Source organism: Mauremys mutica, chromosome 14 (genome assembly GCF_020497125.1).
Source record: "Mauremys mutica isolate MM-2020 ecotype Southern chromosome 14, ASM2049712v1, whole genome shotgun sequence".
Lineage (NCBI taxonomy): Eukaryota > Metazoa > Chordata > Testudines > Geoemydidae > Mauremys > Mauremys mutica.
In genome coordinates this window covers 6,707,177-6,729,414 of record NC_059085.1, presented here as the reverse complement: position 1 = coordinate 6,729,414, position 22,238 = coordinate 6,707,177, and the positions used below count along the sequence as shown (strand labels likewise).

At 46.9% G+C, this 22,238-nt stretch overlaps 2 protein-coding genes across 2 annotated transcripts in view; one reads left to right on the top strand and one right to left on the bottom strand.

Annotated features, from left to right (window-relative positions):
* Positions 1–782: 782 nt before the first annotated feature.
* THAP11 (THAP domain containing 11) lies at positions 783–3,901 on the bottom strand. Its single transcript, XM_044986741.1, has one exon. It carries the CDS (start codon positions 3,818–3,820, stop codon positions 3,107–3,109), a length of 714 nt encoding a protein of 237 aa, XP_044842676.1. The 5' UTR covers positions 3,821–3,901; the 3' UTR covers positions 783–3,106.
* A 3,942-nt stretch (positions 3,902–7,843) lies between these two features.
* The window catches only part of CENPT (centromere protein T), a 38,440-nt gene continuing 24,045 nt past the window's right edge, over positions 7,844–22,238 (top strand). The window contains exons 1-7 of the mRNA XM_044987883.1: positions 7,844–8,013; positions 8,599–8,731; positions 10,535–10,661; positions 12,948–13,041; positions 17,067–17,200; positions 18,891–18,924; positions 22,078–22,223. Of these exons, the coding sequence (XP_044843818.1) occupies positions 8,600–8,731; positions 10,535–10,661; positions 12,948–13,041; positions 17,067–17,200; positions 18,891–18,924; positions 22,078–22,223 (667 nt within the window). The 5' untranslated portion in view covers positions 7,844–8,013; position 8,599. The remainder of the gene's footprint in view (positions 8,014–8,598; positions 8,732–10,534; positions 10,662–12,947; positions 13,042–17,066; positions 17,201–18,890; positions 18,925–22,077; positions 22,224–22,238) is intronic.

Genomic DNA, 22,238 nt, shown 5'->3' with positions numbered 1-22,238 from the left:
ACATAACTTCTCTCAGTGCAGTGGCAAGACTCTTCCTATGCTCCCTGTACTGAAAACTAGTCCCCAGAAAACAGAACCACTCCCAATTTCAATATGACAGGCCATGCTGTATGATCAACAACCTCAGCCCCTGACACAGAATCCAAATGAGTAAGAGAGGCAGCTATTGAGTATGTTAGGAAGTGGCAGTGAAGCCGTATTTGAACTCTCAGCAGAAGAGTAAGTGCAACCAAAGGGCATGAAGGCAGATGTGCATGCAGGGGAAACCTCATTTGAACTGGAAAACATGGACTATATACATATTTGCAACAGTGGGAATCAGTAACAAAAGGTCCTCCAGGCACTAGAATTATTTGAGAAAGAAACATGTCAAGATACAATAGATAAACTTTGAAAAAACTTAGTGCAGGACTGAGGCTGCAGGTGTCCAACTCCATTCACAGCTTTCCTTACAGCCTCTCTGGAGGTAATGCTTACCTTCTCCCACAAAGGTAATGAGGCTACAGTAGTCTCTAAGGCAGCGAGACACCTCACCTATGACATACTGTGAAAGTACTAATTGTGGTGAGACTGCATTACATAGGATTAGATCAGATTCAGCAAGTCAGTTGTTATACTCATGATGTTTGGAAGGTCACCTCGGTCTGTATTAAAGTGCACAGTGCCAAGTTCTGGTTTAGATTAGGACACTTTGCAAATACGAACTAGACCTCTGGTATTGTAAAGACAGGCCCTCTGGGCATCGTTCATACATTACACAGCACTGAAATAGGAAACATAACAAAACAAAATAAACTTTATTAAAATTAGGCATGTTAGCACCTCAGTGTAACCTGGAGAAATGGAACAGTCCAGCAGTTAACCAGTCCAGCACTCCAAACAGCTGAACATCCTGAAGTGCATTACAATGGTAGAAAAGTACCATAACTATTACAACACGCGCATTCTAAACACTCTCAGGCAGCTAGGAGGCACAAATAGTCTCATTTACAATATGTGAGTAAAAGAGACATTGTGCTGCCTATTGTCTTGATAGAAGTATAGCTATCAAAGTGAGATCGATTGACCATGTTACATGAGTTAAATCCAACACAGTGTTGCAAGCATGTTTGCCAGTCCTTCCCCCATGAAAACTTGATGCAGTTGTGACTTGCACTGAAGTTTGCACATTAGGTAGCTACAGTCTGAGCCAGGTATCAGATTGTAAAAATAAATTAAAATGAAATTATACATATTTTTAGTACATTAATAGATCTCTATCACGTTCCTGGTCAACCAGCTGAGTCAATACCCAAGTTAAGAGAACTGAACCACTCATCATAGTATCAGCTGCACCTACTGAAGTCTAGCTTAGCTGTCTGGATACTGAATGGCAGTTGAGCATATTACACTCCTGTAAATGCCCTGCACACCCTTCAGATTTAGTAATGCCAGCTATGAGGACAGAATGAACTGGACAGTTGGCCAGCTAAAAGTTAGCCAGTGTTACAAAGATTTCAGTATTTCCCAACTAAAGATGATTTTTACATTTAGAAAAGGTGTATAAAATCTAGTAAAATCTGCAGCCCAATCCACTCTGGAGTGTAATAAACTCTAATTACAAGAGAAAGCTCTTAAAATCTCAAACCTGTAGTTAGTCCATTTAACTCCCCCCCTCCTCTCCCCAACTTGGCTGAAACACAGAGTCTGGGCATTTTCTGATGTAATTATAGGGCACGCTTTTGGTGAATTGTTCTTTCCTAAAGCGTATCACTGTTCAAATGCAAAGTATTAAATATAAGCATCAAGGTGGAGCCATTCAGGTGTATCAGACCACCAGGGCACTGAGTTAGCAGTTTCACTGGCTTTCTAATAATTGAAAGTTACTGGAAGCAGATGCTCAGTCCAAACTGTGGTAGTGTCACCTCTCTCTCCCCACAATTTTTCAAGGAGAGTTTTGTTTTATTGTCCATGAAAAGTGGGGGACTAACACTGGCTAGTTCCAGAGACAGTGCAAGCATCCCATACTGATGGGTTATAATGCTCCTCAATCCTGGAGCAATGACAGGATATTCCAGTTGGAGGTCTCTCCTAATCCAAAACTAGTCACACCAAGTAGATTATAAGCAAGCAACAAGGATATGCAGAGTCACTGGAGACTAAACTCATTTCACTTGTGATCTAAGCCAAAATTTCAACCCAGGTCTTTGTGAAAAAGCTAGAGTTTTAAAGACCAATATGCCTGTTAGTTACATTTGAGGAGTCAAATGTTTACGCCAATGAGACAAGGTGTAGCCACTGAATGTGAACAAGGTATGAAGCCATTATACCAGATCTGAATAATCCTTGTCAGTGTCGAGAGCATCAAGGCATCTGTAAATCTGTAACAACTACATGTGTAATGCAAAGAGCGAGCAATGACTATACTATACAGTAGCACTTTTCAGTCTGAAGGGATTCATTCACAGGTGAAATGGCAGTCTCTAACGGCATCAGTAATTTACTGAAGAAGCATCATGCTGACAGGGCTTCTAAAGTTTTCTCATGTCTTTGCTTAAGGAGGCCAAACAGAACACTGTTTTTCACTTCTATGGAGGACACTGCACCAGTCATGGTTTTAAACATGCTTTGGCAGGGAGTAGCGTGACTGCTACCCGAGTTAACATTGTACCAAGTTTTGTTCAGTTCCTGATCCTCATCACCCTACATCCACTTAGTGGTAACATGGGTCCCTTCTAGAAAAGTTTTGCAAATGCTGTCATAACACAGGGACAGCTCCTGAACCAGCAGCACTGGGAGACTTAGCACCCAGAGGGCACTGGCTGTATTCGAAGCCCAGCGGCACTAACACCCACCAGGACACGGGGGCTGGAAATGCAGTGAGCAGCCAGCAGCCCCTCCCCACTCAGGTACGGTGGGCTGAGTGGTGCTCAGGTGGGTGGAGCTGGCGCAGCCAGGATGGAGAGGACAGAGCCCCGGTGAAGGCTCCCATGACGAGGTTGGCGGTCAATGAGTTTATCCCTATGTGACCCTGCTCAGGCTGCGGGGGCCTGTCCCTGGGAGGGCACCAGGGCTGTGAGCAGCAAGCCGGGCTGCCGGGACCCCGCAGGCCGGGGATCTCGGGCTCTCAGAGGCCGGGCCGCTTGCGGGCCCCGGCGCTGGCGGCGTGCAGCAGCCGGTCCTTCTCGCGGATCTCCTCGCGGAGCTGGGCCTCGGCCAGGCGCAGGCGGCGGATGCTGCCCTTCATCTCCTTCATCTTCACCTGCAGCAGGGCGATGATGTCCCGCTGCTCGTTCAGCTTGCGCAGCAGCTCCTCGGCCGTGGTGCCCGACGACAGCGAGTACGAGTGGTCCGCGGGGCCGCCCTCGGCCGCGCCCTCCTCGCCCACCGGCCGCGCCGGCGCCTCGGGCCCCCCGAGCTCCACCTGCACCGTCAGGTCGATGGGCTTCACGTCCTCGGGGCCGGGCGGGGCCGGGCCGGGCTGCGGCTCCGCGCCGGCGGGCAGGGCCAGCAGCAGCGCGGCGGGCGGCGGGGCGGGCGGCGGGGCGGGGCGGGCGCGGCGCGCGCGGGCCCCCTTGCGCTCGTTGACGCCGCGCAGCGGGAAGATGGTGGGCACGCGCACCAGGTAGGACTTGCGGCCGCCCGGGAAGTGCTCGCTGCACACGCGGTGGCCCGTGGTGGGCTGGAAGGTGCTGAAGCAGCCGCTGACGCCGGCGCGCGAGACGTTCTTCAGCCAGAGGCGCCGCAGCTCGGCGTCCTTGGGGAAGGTGTAGAAGTGCAGCGCCTTGTCGCGGTGCGAGTTGTTGTAGCAGCCCGGCACGCAGCACGTGAAGCCCGGCATGGCCCCGCCGGCCGGCCGGCCGCGGCCGAGAGCGCCCCGGGAGGAGGGACTACAGCTCCCACAAGGCCGCCGCGCCCGCCGCCCCAGCGCCGCCCGCCGCCGCGGAACCGGAACTACCCGCCCCACAGTGCAGCGCGCCGGGACCGCGCCGGACTGCCCGCCCCACAGTGCAGCGCGCCGGGACCGCGCCGGACTGCCCGCCCCACAATGCACCGCGCCGAGCCTGCGCCGGACTGCCCGCCCCACAGTGCACCGCGCCGAGCCTGCGCCGGACTGGCCGCCCCACAATGCACCGCGCCGGACTGCCCGCCCCACAGTGCAGCGCGCCGAGCCTGCGCCGGACTACCCGCCCCACAGTGCAGCGCGCCGGGACCGCGCCGGACTGCCCGCCCCACAGTGCAGCGCGCCGGACTGCCCGCCCCACAGTGCACCGCACCGAGCCTGCGCCGGACTGCCCGCCCCACAATGCACCGCGCCGAGCCTGCGCCGGACTGCCCGCCCCACAGTGCACCGCGCCGAGCCTGCGCCGGACTGCCCGCCCCACAGTGCACCGCGCCGAGCCTGCGCCGGACTGCCCGCCCCACGGTGCTCCGTGTCTGGACTGGCCGCCCCACAATGCACCGCGCCGAACCTGCCCACTCCACAGTGCCCCGCCCTGGACTGGCCGCCCCATAATGCAGCGCGCCTAGACCGCGCCGGACTCCCCGCCCCACAATGCAGCGCGCCGGGACTGCGCCGAACTGCAGCCCACCGTGAAGGGTCCGGCCGGGATTGCCCGCTCCACAGTGCAGAGGGCAGGGACTGCCGGACCCACACTGCCCCGGGCCCCCACAGCCCAGAAACTACCTGCCCCACAGTGCACTGCGGCCATCTCGCGTCGCGCCCGCTGAGGTGGGAACTGTGGAAGTACAGCAGATAAATGCTGGTGTCATCACGGGTACAGATGTGCTAGAGAGAAAGGCAGGCCCAGTGGTTGGGGCACCAGCCTGGAACTTAGGAGCCCTGAGTTGAGGTCCCTGCTCTGCTGCGCGTCCCTGCCAGTCAAGCTCTCTGTGCCTCAGTTTCCCATCGGTAAAATGGGGATGATGTTGCACCCGCTGTGAATGCTAAATAAACGTTGTGAGCCACTCACATACTGCAGTAATAGGATAGATTATTCCTGGGACGTAAACATTCCAGAACAAATTGGACGTACAGCACTCACGACACACCAGGCTTCTATGCAACTTGTACCTGTTGTACTGCATCAAAGGACTTCTGTCCATAACCCACAAGGCACTGCAGCCCTGACCCTTCCTGAGCGGGAGCTAGGAAGTCAGCTGAACTACACAACCCACAATAGAAGCAGCAAAGAATCCTGTGGCACCTTATAGACTAACATATGTTTTGCAGCATGAGCTTTCGTGGGTGAATACCCACTTCTTCAGATGGCATCTGAAGAAGTGGGTATTCACCCACGAAAGCTCATGCTGCAAAACGTCTGTTAGTCTATAAGGTGCCACAGGATTCTTTGCTGCTTCTACAGAACCAGACTAACACGGCTACCCCTCTGATACTTGACAACCCACAATGCACCTTTTCTTCATGCCCTAGACAATCTAGCTCACAGTAGCACTACAAACCCCCTCACCTTCACCCGAGCATCCTGCTCCCAGGGACGGGGCAGAGCCAGGGCCGGCTCCAGATCCCAGCGCGCCAAGCGCATGCTTGGGGTGGCATTTTGCCAGCAGGGCGGCAGGCGGCTCTGGCGGACCTGCCATAGTCATGCCTGCGGGAGGTCCACCGGAGCCACGGGACAGGTGGACCTGCCGCAGGTATGACTGTGGAGGGTCCGCTGGTCCCGTGGCTCCGGTGGACCTCCCGCAGATGTGCCTGCGGAGGGTCCGCTGCTGCCGTGGCTCTGGTGGACCTCCCGCAGGCATGACTGTGGAGGGTCCGCTGGCCCCGCGGCTCTGGGGGACCTCTGCTCCACCGGGACCAGCGGACCCTCCGCAGGCACATCTGCAAGAGGTCCCCCGGAGCCGCAGGACCAGCGTGCTTGGGGCGGCCAAATTCCTAGAGCCGCCCCTGACAGGGACAAAGACAGTGAGCAACCCAATCCCACAATATACCTTGTCCGTTCAGATCTATGCCTTCCACCACACCCATGTATAAGATTGTTTCCCAGAAAGTACACCTTGCCCAAACAGAACTACATTTCTCTGGAAGTACCATGTTTCTTGGAGCTGTTGGCAAGTGGAATATCTCTCTGACAAAGCAACACAGAAGGTATACAAACAAACTACTAAGTGTTTCATAGTCTCAGCATAAAGCATAGGAAAATGCAGACAAGCCTGTGCTTTGCAAAATAGTTCTTTATCATTTTCACCCATTATTCCCGTTTGGTCATTTCTAAACAGACCTGTGCTCTGTTTGCTGAGTTACATCTGCTTGCTTTAGTAACGTAAGTGAACCTTATAGAGCTAGCACAACTATGGAAAAGAGCTGCGTTCTTTTGTGGCTCACACTTTGTGAACAAGAATATTAAATAACATCATTGCAAGACAACCTGTGCCCAATTTCAAAGCTTAGTAATATAAGGTATAACTGCAGGCAGAATTTTAATACCATGGGATTAGATAGCTGTCATGAATGCAGAATTTGGCCAGCAGAATCTTTACTGTGTAATGTTGATGCACTAGCCACAAATAAACTTCCTTGACTTCATGACCTCAGAGTAAGTTTGTCTGGATGGCCGTTAGAAAAAAAAGTCTATTTTCTTATAAATTCAATATGTTTTATCCCGGAGCGAGAATAAATCTCATGCCATTTTTACAAGTAAACTTTGAAAAGTAGAGCCAAAAAGAATGGGAACAGAGGGAAGGACATTAGTCTACACATTAGAAATTGCAAAAAAAGCTAAAGAACATCCATTGTTACTGCTATGTAAAGGGAAGGAGAATGGTGCTGGACTGAGGAGGACAAAGACAGACACATTCCATAAGGCTGGCAGGGGCAAGTCCATAAGACGTAATAAACAAAATAGCCAATTGTGTAATTAATATTGAAGTGAGTGAGGAAGCAGTGAAGGGTCTGAGGGGGTTGATTCAGTTCAAAGAGTACTAACTCACATGCCCAGGAATGTGCTTTAAATGTCTCTTTTTTAAACAATTGCACAGCTTTATTTCACTGTTATATAAAGCATGTAACAAAGGACAGGAAATATCATATTATGAAGATTCACACTGGCATTATCTAAAGTGGAGCAAATGAAGGATTAGGTGGAGAAGATACATACCTTAATCTGTGTAGACCTTTAACAACACACAGTGCAGTTCCAGAGGAGGAGTACAGTGGAGTTGGTTTAATTTTTCTTAAGGTAAGGATCAGCTTCCAAAACTTTGAGAAACACTGGACCTAGGATGATCCCCATGTCCTAGCATAAAACGCCTGGGCTCGGATGTATGGTGACCCCATGGATTAACTTCCCTCCCTCTTCCTCAATGATTTCCCATACATTTCTTTCTACTCTTCAAAGTGAACTTGTAAAATTGGCATGAATGTGATTGTCTCTCCCAGATCAAATATATTCTATTTACAAGAAAACAAATTTGTTTTCTAAGTGCCACTCATGCAAACTTATTCACATAGGAGATCCGTGTGAGGACAGTCTAAAAGTCAGTGTAGACAGGTGTAAAGTGCAGAAGTAGGGCTCAGAGCCCCTGAGATGTCAGCACTTTCAGTAGTGGTGCTGTTGTGGGTCCCCCAAACACAAGTGGAGAGATCCAAACTACAGACATAAACTCCAGAAGAACAGCAGGAGAGGCTAGGCCAAAGAAGGCTGGGTCCCCCCAAAGCTGGTGGGTGATTCCCCTGCTCTACCTAATCACTCAGCTTGGAGGGGGCAGGTGTCCATGCTTGAAGCGGCTTGCACCCATCTCCCCACTCACATTGTGGGGGAAGGGTAGGCTAAAAGCTAGAGAGAGCCTGCCCTATTGCACGACTAGAACTACCACTCCCAGCAGGCACCGCGTGGCGGCAGGAACTACCACTCCCAGGAGTAGTGGGCATGGTCGGGAGTTCTCGCGAGGTTTTGCTTGAATCGGTAGGCGGGAGGGAGAGCTGCCTGGTGCTGTTGGGCAGGGCCGGGCTCGCACGGAGGGAATCGAACTCAGAGCTTCGCACCTCCCCTTGGCGTGTGAGGAACCCGGCAGGTAGGTATCGGGGCCGCCACCCCCCAGGGCGGAGGGGCCAGCCATGGGGGGCTGGAGGGGCCCCCCAGTGCCCCCCCGGGGGGGTGTTCGTTCGGAGGGGGCCGCCAGTGACCCCCGGGGGGGTGTTGGGAGGGGGCCCCCCCGGGGGGGAATGTTTGTTGGGAGGGGACCCCCAGGGCCCCCCCGGGGGGGGAATGTTTGTTGGGAGGGGACGGCCCCCCCGGGGGGGAATGTTTGTTGGGAGGGGACCCGCAGGGCCCCCCCCCCGGGGGGGCTCTGAGGGAACCACTAGTGCCCACGAGGGGGCTCTGTCCCCAGGCTCAGCTGTGGGGGTGGGAGGCATTCTGCGGGGGCACCTGGGCCCGGTGGCAAAGACCCCTCTGCTGTGTAAGGCTGTGCCCCACTGCTCTGTCCAGCTTTTTACTCCCCTTGTCTATTGCAGCTTGTAGAGCCAGCATCAGTTGTGTCCCCCCTCGCCCCCCAGACAAGCCCCTTTGGGGCAGCGCTTCCATGATACCACACCATCGTGGGTCTGTCCCCACCCTGCTAACTGAACAGAGTGTGCTTGGCTTTGTGTTTTTGCAGCATGCCTGACACCAGGGCTTCCCCCAGGACCAGGAGCTCTACCAGAGTCAGTCAGGACTCCAGGGCAGCATCTCCCTCGATGGCCCTGCGCCATAAAATGAAAGAGAGGGTCCGGCAGTCCGTGGGGCAAAAGGTACCATTTGCTTCTCTGATGTTTTGATATCACCTTGGGATTGTCTGGACTCTGAATCTATAAGTACCTACATCGAAACAAAAAATGTGGTGATAAAGCAATCTTCAGTCTAGCAGACAAAGATATAACAGAATCCAATGTCTGGAAGAAGTTAAACAAATTCAGACTTGAAATAAAGTGCAGATTTTTAACTGTGAGGGTAATTAATTATTGGAACAAGTTACCAAGGATAGTGGTGGATTCTCCACTATTGGAAACTTTTTAAATTAAGATTTGATCTTTCTACAGGATCTGCTCTAGTTCAAGCAGGAATTAATTCTGGGAAGTTCTATGCCTGTGTTAAACAGGAGGTCAGACTAGGTGATCATAATGCTCCCTTGTAGCCTTAGAATCTGTGCAATGGAGCATAACTGAGTTCACACGCTGGAGCTGTAAGACATGTCTGTTTGCCTGCCAGGTGGTGAACTGTCTGGTTTTTAATGCAAGTTGTTAAATGGTTTAAATGAGTACAGGTGATTTGAAACGGGGTTTTCAGCTCTCTTCTGTTTTTTTCAGTAGGAGACTGATCAGTCACACTAGCTAAGCAGTTTTTCTCTTTCCAAGATACATTATCTGATAGAAGCACAGTTCTGATTGTGCAATACTCTTTTTCCAGCAATAAAAACTCAACTACTTGATAATGCTGCTGCTGCATCACTTTCTTTGGTAAGGGCAGAGTTCTTCAGTCTCTGCTCTGCAGACCTGCTCTCAAATATTCTGCCCTTCTTCTTTTTATTATTATTTCCACTGTGCTAGCACACTGAAATCAGGGTCCCACTGTGGTAGGCCCTGTACAAACATAGCGAGATGATCCCTGCCCTGAACAGCTTACAGTGTCTAAGGCCTGGTCCACACTGGGGGGCAGTGTCGAGGTAAGATACGCAACTTCAGCTACGGGAATACCATAGCTGAAGTCGAAGTATCTTGTCCTGACTTACCTCCCGTCCTCACGGCGCGGGATCGACGTCCGCGGCTCCCCCGTTGACTCTGCTACTGCCACTCGCTCCGGTGGAGTTCCGGAGTCGACGGGAGCGCGTTCGGGCATCGATATATCACGTCTAGATGAGACGCGATATATCGATCCCCGCAAAATCGATCGCTACCCGCCTATTCCGCGGGTAGTCTGGACGTACCCTAAGGCAAGAGATAACAACTGGGTACTGCATACAGATGGCAGAGCAGAAGGAAACAATGGTTTTTGTAAATTATTAACTAGTAAATGCTGGAGAGGCAGGAACTCAACAAAAAAAAAGTAAGTTCTACGTGCCTGGATCTTCCCAATTTCACACGGCTAAGGAGATCAAAATACTTGAATCCATCATGTGGATTGGAGAGCAACATTTTTGGTCTCATTTAGCTGTTCAGCTTGGTTGTTCTCTTTTATTTTTCAGATATGGCTTTTTGGGGGGTGGGGATGTGGGGGAGGTGGCTCATGAAACTGGGACGCCCATTCATAATTAGAGCCATCCATAATGTCTGTTTATGTCTCTTCAGTGATTTACCATGATGATGGACTGTCTTCAGTCCTAAAGTGAAATGCAAACGCTGCTAAAGAGCAAATGGAGGACAGTATTTTTTGGGAACCAAAGAGATAGATACTAGGATCTCTGATCTGAGGAAAACATTCCATACAACTGTGTGGTTGGAGGCTTTAGCTAGATTAACTCTCACCAGAAGATACATCCTTAACACTTTTGCTTCTAAGATTCAGGTTTGTTCGTGAAAATGAGAGCTTGAATTGGCCGTCTTTTATTTCTCCTCTAGCACTTATCTGATCCAAGGAGGCAAAGCATTTCTGACAAAACCTCCCTGCCAAAGAAGACACCAACTATTCTCCCTGATCTTGATAATGATACGCCAAGGGTGGTGCTCAGAAGAATCATCCAGACCCGTAAGTCGAAAATCCTTCTCAGACAGCAGTGAAACAATTCTTTAAAGGATCTAGGGAGTGGGAGTTGGTTTGTAATCTTTGATTACTCTGTTTTGCAGAGGAGGAATTCAGACCATTTTGTGATTCCCTTATATAAAAAGATAGGTATCAGTGTATTGCAGCTGAAAGTGTCATGCTAGAAGTGTTCACTTTCAAGATAGTGTGTTTCACCTTTGCAAACATGGCAGAGAATTTCTGCCACTCTATCTTATAGTATTAGAACCACTGGACATGCATAGAAATGGTGCCTTAGCCTTTATGGCTACACTAGAATTTAAAAAAAAAAATTAAGGCTGTCAAGTAATTAAAAAAAAAAAAAGAATCGTGATGAATCACCCAATTAGACAATAATACAATACCATTTATTTAAATATTTTGGATGTTTTTTACATTTTCAAATATATTGGTTTCAATTACAACACAAAATACAAAGTGTACAGTGCTCACTTTGTATTTTTATTACAAAAATTTGCACTGTAAAAAAGAAACAAAAGAAATAGTATTTTTTCAATTCGCCTAATACAAGTACTGTAGTGCAATCTCTTTATCATGAAAGTTGAACTTACAAACGTAGAATTATATACAAAAAAACTGCACTCAAAAATAAAACAATGTAAAACTTTAGAGCCTACAAGTTCATTCAATTTTCTTGTTCAGCCATCAATTGGACAAACAAGTTTGTTTACATTTGCAGGAGATAATTCTGCCTGCTTCTTGTTTACAGTGTCACCTGAAAGTGAGAACAGGTGTTTGCATGGCACTCTTGTAGCCAGCGTTGCAAGGTATTTACGTGTCATATGTCCCTTCATGCTTTGCCCACCATTCCAGAGAACATGCTTCCACGCTGATGATGGATTCTGTGTGATAATGATGCAAAGCAGAGCAGACTGATGCAAGTTCATTTTCATCATCTGAGTCAGATGCCACAAGCAGATGGTTGATTTTCTTTTTTGGTGGTTCGGGTTCTGTAGTTTTCACATCGGACTGTGCTCTTTGAAGACTTCTGAAAACATGCTACACACCTCATCCCTCTCAGATTTTGGAAGGCACTTCAGATTCTTAAATCTTGGGTCGAGTGCTGTATCTATCTTTAGAAATCTCACATTGATACCTTCTTTGCATTTTGTCAAATCTGCAGTGAAAGTGTTCTTAAATAGAACAACGTGTGCTGTGTTGTCATCTGAGACTGCCATAATGCAAAATATATGGCAGAATGCAGGTAAAACTGAGCAGGAGACATACAATTCTCCCCCAAGGAGTTCAGTCACACATTTAATTAATGCATTCTTTTTTTAACGAGTGTCATCAGCATGCAAGCATGTCCTCTGGAATGGTGGCTGAAGCATGAAGGGGCATAAGAATGTTTAACATACCTGGCATGTAAATACCTAGCAATGTGTCTGCTGCAAGAGTGCCATGGGAACACCTGTTCTCATTTTCAGGTGACATTGTAAATAAGAAGCAGGCAGCCTTATCTCCTGTAAATGTAAACAAACTTGTTTGTCTTAGCGATTGGCTGAACAAGAAGGAGGACTGAGTGGCCTTGTAGGCTCTAAAGTTTTACATTGTTTTGTTTTTGAGAGCAGTTATGTAACAAAAAAAATCTACATTTGTAAGTTGCACTTCACTTCAGTACTTGTATTAGGTGAATTGAAATACTATTTCTTTATCATTTTTACAGAGGAAATACTAGAAATAAAAATAATAGTATAAAGTGAGCACTGTACACTTTGTGTTCTGTGTTGGAAACTGAAATCAAATATTTGAAAATGTAGGAAAAACATCCATAATATGTAATAAATGTCAATTGGTATTCTATTGTTTAACTGCAATTAAAACTCTGATTAATTTTTTAATCGCGTGAGTTAACTGCGATTAATCGACAGCCCTACAAATTTTCCACTACTGTCAACTTTGGATCAGCTGCCAGCTGCTGCCTGACTTTTTTTTTTTTTTTTTTTTTTTTTTAATGCTACTAATCCTAATGAAACCTAGCCAGTAGAAAGCCTTGCTGCAAAATTAATTGTGAGCTCGCCATGGAGTATGCAGGTCTCACTTGGGGAGAACCGATTGGCATCTACTATCCTGCCTCCACTGTGGCATCATAGGCAGTGAATAAATATTTCATCCTAGTTCAGAAATAGAAAGAAGTTAACCTGACGGAGGAGTGGGGTACCCATCATTGCACTGCCATATTAACTTTCTTACTAGTTTAATTTGTGGAAACAAAGTACTCTCTGTTGACAGAGCCACAAGTTTCCCCTCTGGTTCCTAAAATGAGTGAAACCAAAGAACCTGAAGAGCCTGGCTCACAGCCTCCATCTGAGAGAATTTCCAGTGGGTAAGTAGTTTCCTGTCAACTTGTTAAGTATGTACAGAGTTCCAGCTTCTGAGGGTCGGGGGGAACCGGGGTTTCTTGAGCTGATCTGATTTTAAATGGCCAGAGTTTCAATGTACTGCATAAACGCTTCAAAAATATTGGTGTAAATGTCTTTAATACATTAGCCTTAAATCCCTGGAGATGTGAATCTTTAGAATAAAAGTAGAAAAGATATGGGAGAAAAGGGGCTGTCCCATCCCAGAACAGTATAACTTATTGACATGGTTTATTTCTTCATTTCATTATTACTTAGTTGGTTTGTGTCTGGGAATTTGCTTAGAACATGTCAGTAGTGATCATGAAGGTCTCACATAGACTGGCCCCCAAAAAAAAAAATCTCCTTGCAAGTTGCATTTTCACTTTGGGCCAGATTGGCTCAGGAGGTGCTCATCCTGCACAGGGCAGGAAGTTCTAAAAGACCACCTGCTGCCTGGCAATGGCATGTGGTAGATGAAGGTTTTAAATGCACATGACTGCTTGAAAGAGAGGTGGACTGATTTGAATCAGGAGACCTAAACCACCTCTTTTTATTGTTTTGTTTGTGTTTTTCTCCTGGGTTAGCTGGTATGAGGCTATAACATGTTCAGACTATTAGTTGTCTGCTTATCCAGATGCATCATCTTAACATTAGGTGTAATTTTATACTTCTAACTTAGACATTAATTTATTCACAAAAAAGTCTTTATTTACATATAAATAAAAATGCCTTTTTCAGCTCTAGATATAATAAAAAATACCCAACCATCATACATACAAACTGTTAAAACTGTTCCTGTTAAGAATGAAAAGGATACAATCATCTTACAAACTTCGCTTCTGTCTGAAAACTTTTTACATTCTACTGTTACAAGAAACAGCTAAGATCACTGCAACTGGTTGATAAGGGAGAAAAATACATTTGTGCATTTGACAGCATTTTGTGTTTAGTCACTTTCATTGTTTTCCTTGTATATTCATTTCCCCCAGTTTGTGTGGGTTATTCACAAAACAGGGGAAAAAACTGTTTAAAAAATGAAAATGTGATTGCAAAACCACAAAAATTGGCAGGGGAGTTGGACAGGTATAGTTCTATACTAACTATTCTCCTAAAATAAACACATTTAGGCTTGTGATTCCAGGATGCAGGCTGAAATGAACTCTTCAATGCTAGACACTGGATTGCTTCTGACATTGTAACTATATAGTAACAAGACCATTGTATCTGGGCACTGATGCTAAATGCAATCTGAGAAGATTACTTACTATGCTGATTAAGTAAATCGTGACTTCTTGGGTGTTTTCCCCCCACAATCAGTCATGGTCTCTAACTTACTTAGCAAACTTCCTCCATCTACTTTTGTAAACTTGACTGTATTCACAATGTAGTGGAAAATGGAGGAGTGATTTAAGGTTTTTAAAGAGACAAGGTGGGTGAGGTAATATCTTTTATTGGACCAACTTCTGTTGGTGAGAGAGACTAGCTTTTGAGCTTATACAGAGCTGTCATTAATTGTTACTGCAGAGTAAAGAATATTTTGCTCAAAATAATGACCCAGTGACTGTTTCCATTTTTTCTATACATCTGTGAATTTTCTTGCAATGACAAATAACCTACCTCTAGCGGGATGGTTACCCTGCTCCTGCCCTGAAAGGCTTAAAACAGCCCTGGGGGAGGGCTGTGGCAGGGAAAGCAGCTAATAGGCTGATTGGGCTGGGCCACGCCCCAGTCAGGCCTCAGCTAGCCCTGTATAAGAGGCTGGGAGCCAGGAGCTCAACAGTCTCCTCTAGCTGTCAAGGGAGATGGGCCTGGCTGCTGGGGAGCTAGAGAAGGTACCAGGAGTGGAGCAGGGCTGGGGGAAGGCCAAGGGAGCTCTGGCCTGGAAACCCCTCAGGCTGCAGCCTAGTATAAGGCCAAACAGGTACTGGGGTTGCAGGGGACGGCCCAGGGCTAGGCAGAGGCAGCAGGTCCAAACCCTGCTTGCCTATGATGAGTGGCTTTTACACTGCAGTCCGCCCCAGTGAGCGGGGGCTAAATGGTGACTGGCAATAGCCCACAACTGAGGCAAGGTGGGGATAGAGGGTTGAGGGTTTCCCAGAGAGGGGAGACCCATAGAGACTGGTGGGGGTATTGCCAGGGGGCAGCACCCCAAAGAAAAGGGGCACTGGGTCCAGGAGGGACACGGGGGCCACCGGCCTGCAGAGGGAGCTTCGAGGGCTGGATGAGCTAATTCCCTGAGACGAGCCGCAGGGGTGAGTCCCGCACTGCTACACTACTTTAAAGGTGACCTGCAGACTATTTTTGAGCAAGTGGGTCTGTACACCTTTTTCTTTCTTTACGATGGAGAAAGAAAGCATGAGAAGGCTTTTTTCTTTCCCTGGTTTTGATGATGGAGTTCTTGGAAGTCTCAGGCAATGTCTATTGTCAGCTCTTATATCTTAACCAAAGGGAAGGAGTTGTTGGATCTTGAAGAGACTTCCTTCATCGAGATTAAACAGTTGTAAACAAAGTTTTAAGTTGTCTGGCTAAAAAATCCCTTCTGTCCATTGCTCGGCTTTCGTTTTCTTAGCACTTGTGTTCCTGTTTTTCCAGTTGCCCTACAGCCTTCCAGAACAGTTGTGAAAAACAAGCAGACGCTTCTTTTCTAACCAGTCTTTGTTTTTTTCCTGTCATAAAGAAGCAAAAAAAGACATCAGCCCATTTTATTCCTCCTTTGCAGGTGTCCTTTAATAATAATAATGCTTGCCTTAAACTTGCAACAAAAGCAGTGAAAAACAGATGCACTTCTGACCTTCCCCAGCAGATGTCACTGTGGGGGGGACACTTGGAAATGTTAATGGATTACAACTGAATGGTGCAGGCACTTTTTCTTTCATCAGGGGATGTCAAACTACACATGTCTGGCAAGCCTGCTGCTCCTACTGACTGATCTCCAGTGCCACTGGCCTAGGTGCAAAGGGCTGAGAAGCAGGTTCAGCAGGGCCCAAAGGAGCATTCTACTGTCTGTAGCCATGGAGCTCTGCAGATCCAACACCCTGTAACATGGTGGGGATGGGCATTGTACTGGGATAAGATTGTTGAGGCAGCAAGATCTTCAGCAATGTTGGGATTTGAACAGTTTCCACCCCCTGAGATCCTCTCCACCAGCTCAGTTCACCTTGCTCCCTTCCCCACTCTGTTCACATCTCCCTTCAAGCTTCTGTGCCCCTTTGCATCCCCCTCCCCCAACAATGGAAGTCTGAGTCTGACTGCTAGGTCTCCCTGGAACCCCAAAGCCCATGTGGCTGCACAACCATCTCCCCATATCTTTCTTCCATTGCCTCGCAGGCTTCCCATTCCCGCCGCCCTGCCCATTCTCTGCCTAGCATTCAGCTGACTGTTCTTCCCATCACTCAAAGGGTCAGCACTGCCCCCCACTTCCCTCGGTCCGCCCTCTGCAGCAGGTTTGAGTCAAGCTTTGCTCTCACATGGGAGGGCTCTTGCCAGCATGGAGGGGTAAAATAGGGCAATTTTTTTTACATCTTCTTTCCGCTCCTGGCCCAAGTCTCTGACTAGAGAAGCATCTTTCTCCTGTTCTCCTATATTTAAGCATCCTTTATGATGTTTCATGATGACTCCTTCCTATTTACCAAGCAGTACAGCGATATATGTTCATTGCTGTCTCTTGTTCTTATGGGGGGAGAACTGTGAAACTGGTTTGAGTCTGATCTGATCCTTCATTTTTGCCTCAGTTCACAGATCCCCTCATTGAAAACGTGTTTAGATCTCTTTTGCTCTCCTCCTCCTTGAAATCTGCTTTGGATAGTAAGACAAGTGAGTGGCACCTTCTTGTATTTGCTGAGCCCATCTTTGCTTAGTTCCTCATTTCTGCTGCTCCAAAAGGTAGGAAACAGAAATGAATGTTACTGCTGCTACAGCACAGGGGCAAGTCTTGGGGAGCTGAGCATACCTGGACGATAACACTAGAATGTTGGCCTACACTAAAACCTTGGCTTGTTTGTTTTGGTAGCCTGGAAATGCATCTGCCAGACTTTGTTCCTGAGGGCACAGTTATCACTGCATTACACATGAGTAGGAAGAAAAAGAAGTTCAGCATTTCTGAATTTGAGAGAAGAGCAGATGAGCGACTTCCTCGAAATCTTGGTAAGGCAGAATCAGGGAACTCCTTGCTTGACTCTGTACTCCAAAGTTTTCAGGGAGCTTCAAAAGAGCTTTCTTGAACTCCACAGCTGCAGTAGGTCAGCTCTGAGCAGCTTCTCTGTTCAGCAGTTCCGTACCAGCAAGCGGTGTGTGTTGCAAGTACAAAAGGGGCACTCTGGAGGTGGGCCAAAGGCCATCTCTTTAGATTAAAAATAAACATTGTTGAGCTACTAAACCACCCAAGTTACAAGTAACTGGCTCCTCCTTGAGCAGCTCCTCCATTTGTTACTCTCAGGATGGCTTTCCAAGTTGGTGGTATTCCACTTTGAATTCAAAATTTTAGCTTAACAAAGAGAAGGTTAAGAGGCAACTTGATTACAGTCTAGAAGTACTTACTTGGGGAACAACAGTTTGATAATAGAGGGCTCTTCAATCCAGGGGTCGGCAGCCTTTCAGAAGTGCTGTGCCGAGTTTTCATTTATTCACTCTGATTTAAGGTTTCATGTGCCAGTCATACATTTTAACGTTTTTAGAAGGTCTCTTTCTATGAGTCTACATACAACAATAGTTTAGTTACATATTATAAAGTAAATAAAAACATTTTTTTAAAATGTTTAAGAAGCTTCATTTAAAATTAAATTAAAATGCAGAGCCCTCCAGGACCTGGGCAGTGTGAGTGCCACTGAAAATGAGCTCCTGTGCCGCCTTTGGTGCATGTGCCATAGGTTGCCTACCCCGGTATTAGGGTTCCTATGGGTAGGGCACTTGGAGCTAGGGTTAGGGTTCCTATGGGTAGGCTGGAAGTTGAAGCTAGACAAATTCACACTGGAAATAAGATGTAAATTTTTAACAGTGAGGGTAATTAATCACTGGAACAACTTACCAAAGGTTGTGGTGGATTCTTCATCACTGGAAATCTTTAAATCAAGATTTGATGTCTTTCTATAAAACATGCTCTAGTTCAAACAGGAATCCATTCAGGGAAGTCCTATGGTCTGTGTTATACAGGAGGTCAGACTAGATGATCACAGTGATGTCTTGTGGCCTTAGAATATTAGAATCTATAAAAGCTCACACTTTGCAGCTCTACCAAAAGCCAAATTGGCCTTCTTTGTCCTGGGGCTGCATGGACACAGGGCAGCTTTTAGTAAGTACTTCACCTGGGACTGTGGTATATTTAGATTTCAAATAAGCTCCCAAAGTCTCCAGACAGCTCTTTATTACCTGGAAGTAACAGGGTCACAGAAGGGCAGTTGTGATGAGCCTAAAATTCCAATATAGTGTGACTAATAACATAAATGGGGTTAATATTACTGAATGAGGTAGCTTCTCTTGCATTAAGCTGTCTTTTGTATCAACAGTCTATTGCCCTTTCAGAGAACTTGCCACTAATATGTTAATAAGTGGCATTGCAATTCAGAATAGGAATTGTGAAGCTGTCATTTTATTTTCCTAAAACAAACTGCAAATTAGTGAAATACAGGAAAACCACTGAATATTTTTGTTATTTCTGCCCAACTCATGGTGCCTTAAATATTAGGCAGTGGATGTAACATACTAGCTTTGCTCTTGGGGAATCGTAGTGTAACCAGCCCTGGAAGGTGGAGAATGGATAAGATTGTTCCCTCAAACTAGTAATGTCTGTGCAGGTTGTGCCATACTCGGCTAATATGTGCCTCAAACTTTTTTTCAGCCGAGCCAGCGTTGGACAACTCTTCTTTGACAAGGTGAGTTAAACCACAAAGGCCTCTGGTTTTGACTGGCATGATTACAACTGCTCTGATTCATCAGACCTTCTGTAGCTGGGAGGAGCAGGCAGGATGGGCCAATACATGGTCTTCAGAAGAGCTCTCTTGAACTCCACAGCTGCAGTAAGTTCGCTCTGAGCAGTCTCTCTGTTGGGCAGTTCTGCACCAGGAAGCAGAACTACCTATATCCAGCACCCCCTGCCCAGTTTTTTCCCTGTCACAGCAATATACAATAGGACCCTGGAGGTTGAACAGTAATGATAAAGCAGTTCCCTAGTTTCATAACGGGTGTTGGTGATATCAGAGGGTATGCAATCAACTATCCTGGGGTTGTGGATGCAAGGCGGTCTTTTAAATCTGTTCTGGTTTGAGTCCTCCCTCTTCATTGCCCCACATATTCAGGCTGGATCCAAATCCTGTTGGGTCTTCCATTACATTTCTACGATGTGGCCTCCTCTGTCCCTACAGCTAAGCCTCATCTAGGATCCTCATCAGTTCCCATATTGATGTGGTGTCTTCTTCCCTGGCCCTTTTGCCTTCTGCTCCAATGTTGTCCCCCTCAAATCCGTGCACAATGTAGCTATGGTCATCTTTGTTCATTACTTGGCGCACATGACATCTCTCAGTCAGTTCCCCCTTTTCCACTGCATGTAGTTCAAGCTGCTTGTCCTCACCTTCAAGACTCTCCACAATGCTGCTCCTCTACCTAGCCACTCTTATCGCATTGCCCCGGTGCTCCGCCAGGGATGCCATGCATGACTGCCCTTTTCTTTGCTTCTCCCACAACCTCTGCGTTTTCTTCCATGCTGCTCATGCCTTTGCTCCCTCCCCTTTGAGCCGAGCCTGTCCTTCCTGCCTTCAGATCTCTCCTTAAGACATGCTTTGGCTGCGATACCTGATGGAAAGCTTGAGCGACAGTCGGGTATATCTGGCCTTTATTTTTATTTTAGCATTCAGAGTGTGTACCTCTCCTCTGCTTTGCATGTTGCTGGTCTTTAGCCATTGCCCTAAAGCGTTTACAACCTGTTTCCTTGTGTGTGGACAGCCCACAGCACTGTGGACACTAGCAGAATGTCAGTATTAAATGCTTTCCCAGATGGGTTCTGAAGCCTTTTTCTTCCTGTATCTTGCAGGAGGGAACCTATAAGTTTCTTTACTTTTTAAGGCTTCCCTCCTAGGTTTAAGGCTTCTTAAGTGTTTAGTCTTTTTTCAGGTACATCAACAATACAGCTCTCTGTAGACAGGAAGCTGTAAAACATGTCACAATCCTGCTGATTCATCTGAAATATGTAGCTTAATGTTAGATAATCTATTGTATGTTAAACTATTTTGCTAAAGCAGACTGGTGTCAGATTATTTAAATTTCCCAAATGTGTTTCCACTATCTTTATGCAGAAGCAGCAAAGAATCCTGTGGCACCTTATAGACTAACAGACGTTTTGCAGCATGAGCTTTCGTGGGTGAATACCCACTTGCATCCGAAGAAGTGGGTATTCACCCACGAAAGCTCATGCTGCAAAACGTCTGTTAGTCTATAAGGTGCCACAGGATTCTTTGCTGCTTCTACAGAACCAGACTAACACGGCTACCCCTCTGATACTATCTTTATGCAGTTAAGGGGAAGAGGTGAGTTGTGTGCTGGAGATCACAGTTAAAATGGTTCTTAATTCTTGTTCTGCGCCAGCTGTGGAAAGCACAAATTTAAAATATTAAACCTCAGGGAATTTCCTACACTCCCCTCTCTGTCCGCTAAGGGCTCACATCAACTTTGGTTTTAGAATGCATCCAATACCTTTCTGGTGGAGCTTTTTTCTGAAGGTACTTGCTGCTGGCTAACCCTTTTGATGTTGGACAGTCTGGCACATACTAGCTGGAGGCCTAGAGAAAGATCTCAAACTACTCAATCCCCTCTTGAGGGATCTCCAGTACCAAAAGGAATTAGGAGGAGAGAAGTAAGGAACTCGGTTGCCCAGCAGGCAAAGTCACAACTGAGAGAAATGGAGCTGATACATAATGTTATGAATACTGCAGGAGCTGCCAGCTGAGACTCTAGAAATATTGATGTGTAACCTAGTTATCGAGAGAGACTGTACAACTTACATTGCGATTATAAGACTTTCCTGTGTGACTTTCCTTTCACAGCTAATTGAATAAAGCTGTGAGAAGAACAAGCAGGGAAACAAAACATTGGCTTCCCAGATAAGAGTATCTAGATATGTGCTAGAAAGATGATTATGGCGGGGTTGCAGCTGTTAGCTTATAAGAGCCTCTGTCTTGTCTCCTGTTTACAAATCTTGTTCTGCAGTGCTGAGAACTAGAGACCAAATGACTAAAGAGTTAAAAAGCCTTTTGGGGGTGGGGAAGGGTTCACTTGCATGCAGCTGTCTAAGCCGACAAGCTGGTATGGACAAGCTCTGTGGAGGAGTCTGAAGGAACTGAGCCCCACAGATCCAGGGAACTCAGCCTTACAGAAGAACTAGATATATGTGCAATATTCTTTATTGTTTTCAAGATACATTGTCTCTGAACTATTATTCTAAAATGATACTTTAGTACAAGAAGGTAGTTAGGTTACTCGATACCATTGTCATTGCTCTGCAGGGACTAGAACTGCAGGGTATGAGCCTACAAAATTATGTTGACCTAACTTGTGTTAGCATACAGCCACCGCACTTCTTATATCACGTGTGTGTGTACGTACGTACACGTACACTTGGCTCCTTGGGGCAGCTGTGTGTGTCCTCACTAGTAGCACTTTATCGATTGTATTGCCATTATAGGGCATTGTAGGACGGCTCCTGAAAGCCAATAACAGTCAACATAAGCAACGCAGTGTCTACACTCGTGCTGGGTTGATCTAATTACATGGACTGTGACTCTACCCTGCTCAGGGAGGTGGTGTTATTAAATCGGCATAGAGGCACTTACATTGGTGGGAACCACATTTAAGTGAAGACACTTGCACAGTGAGGTCAACGCAAAGCCACTTATGTTGACCTAACCTTATAGAGAATCTCCTCAAGTTAACACAATGTTTAAAGTCCCATTCTTTGGCTAGTGGCAAAAGTGATCTGGGATGGGAGTGGGAAATGGTAGGTCTGGACAAGTGTTATACTCTTTCTCCCTTTTCAGGTCTCTTCAGCTCTCTCTTGCTACCCCGGTACCACCAGAGTCTGTTGAAAAAAGAGGCTTAATCCGCAGGCCAAAAAATCGCAAAACGGTCAATGTGGAGGCTTTTGAAGGAGGCGTGGAGCAGAATTTGTTGCAGATAAGAGGCAGTGGGTGTTGTGACT

Coding starts and splice junctions, on each gene's coding strand:
- THAP11 (XM_044986741.1), bottom strand. CDS start 3,820: ATGCCGGGCTTCACGTGCTGCGTGCCGGGCTGCTACAACAACTCGCAC.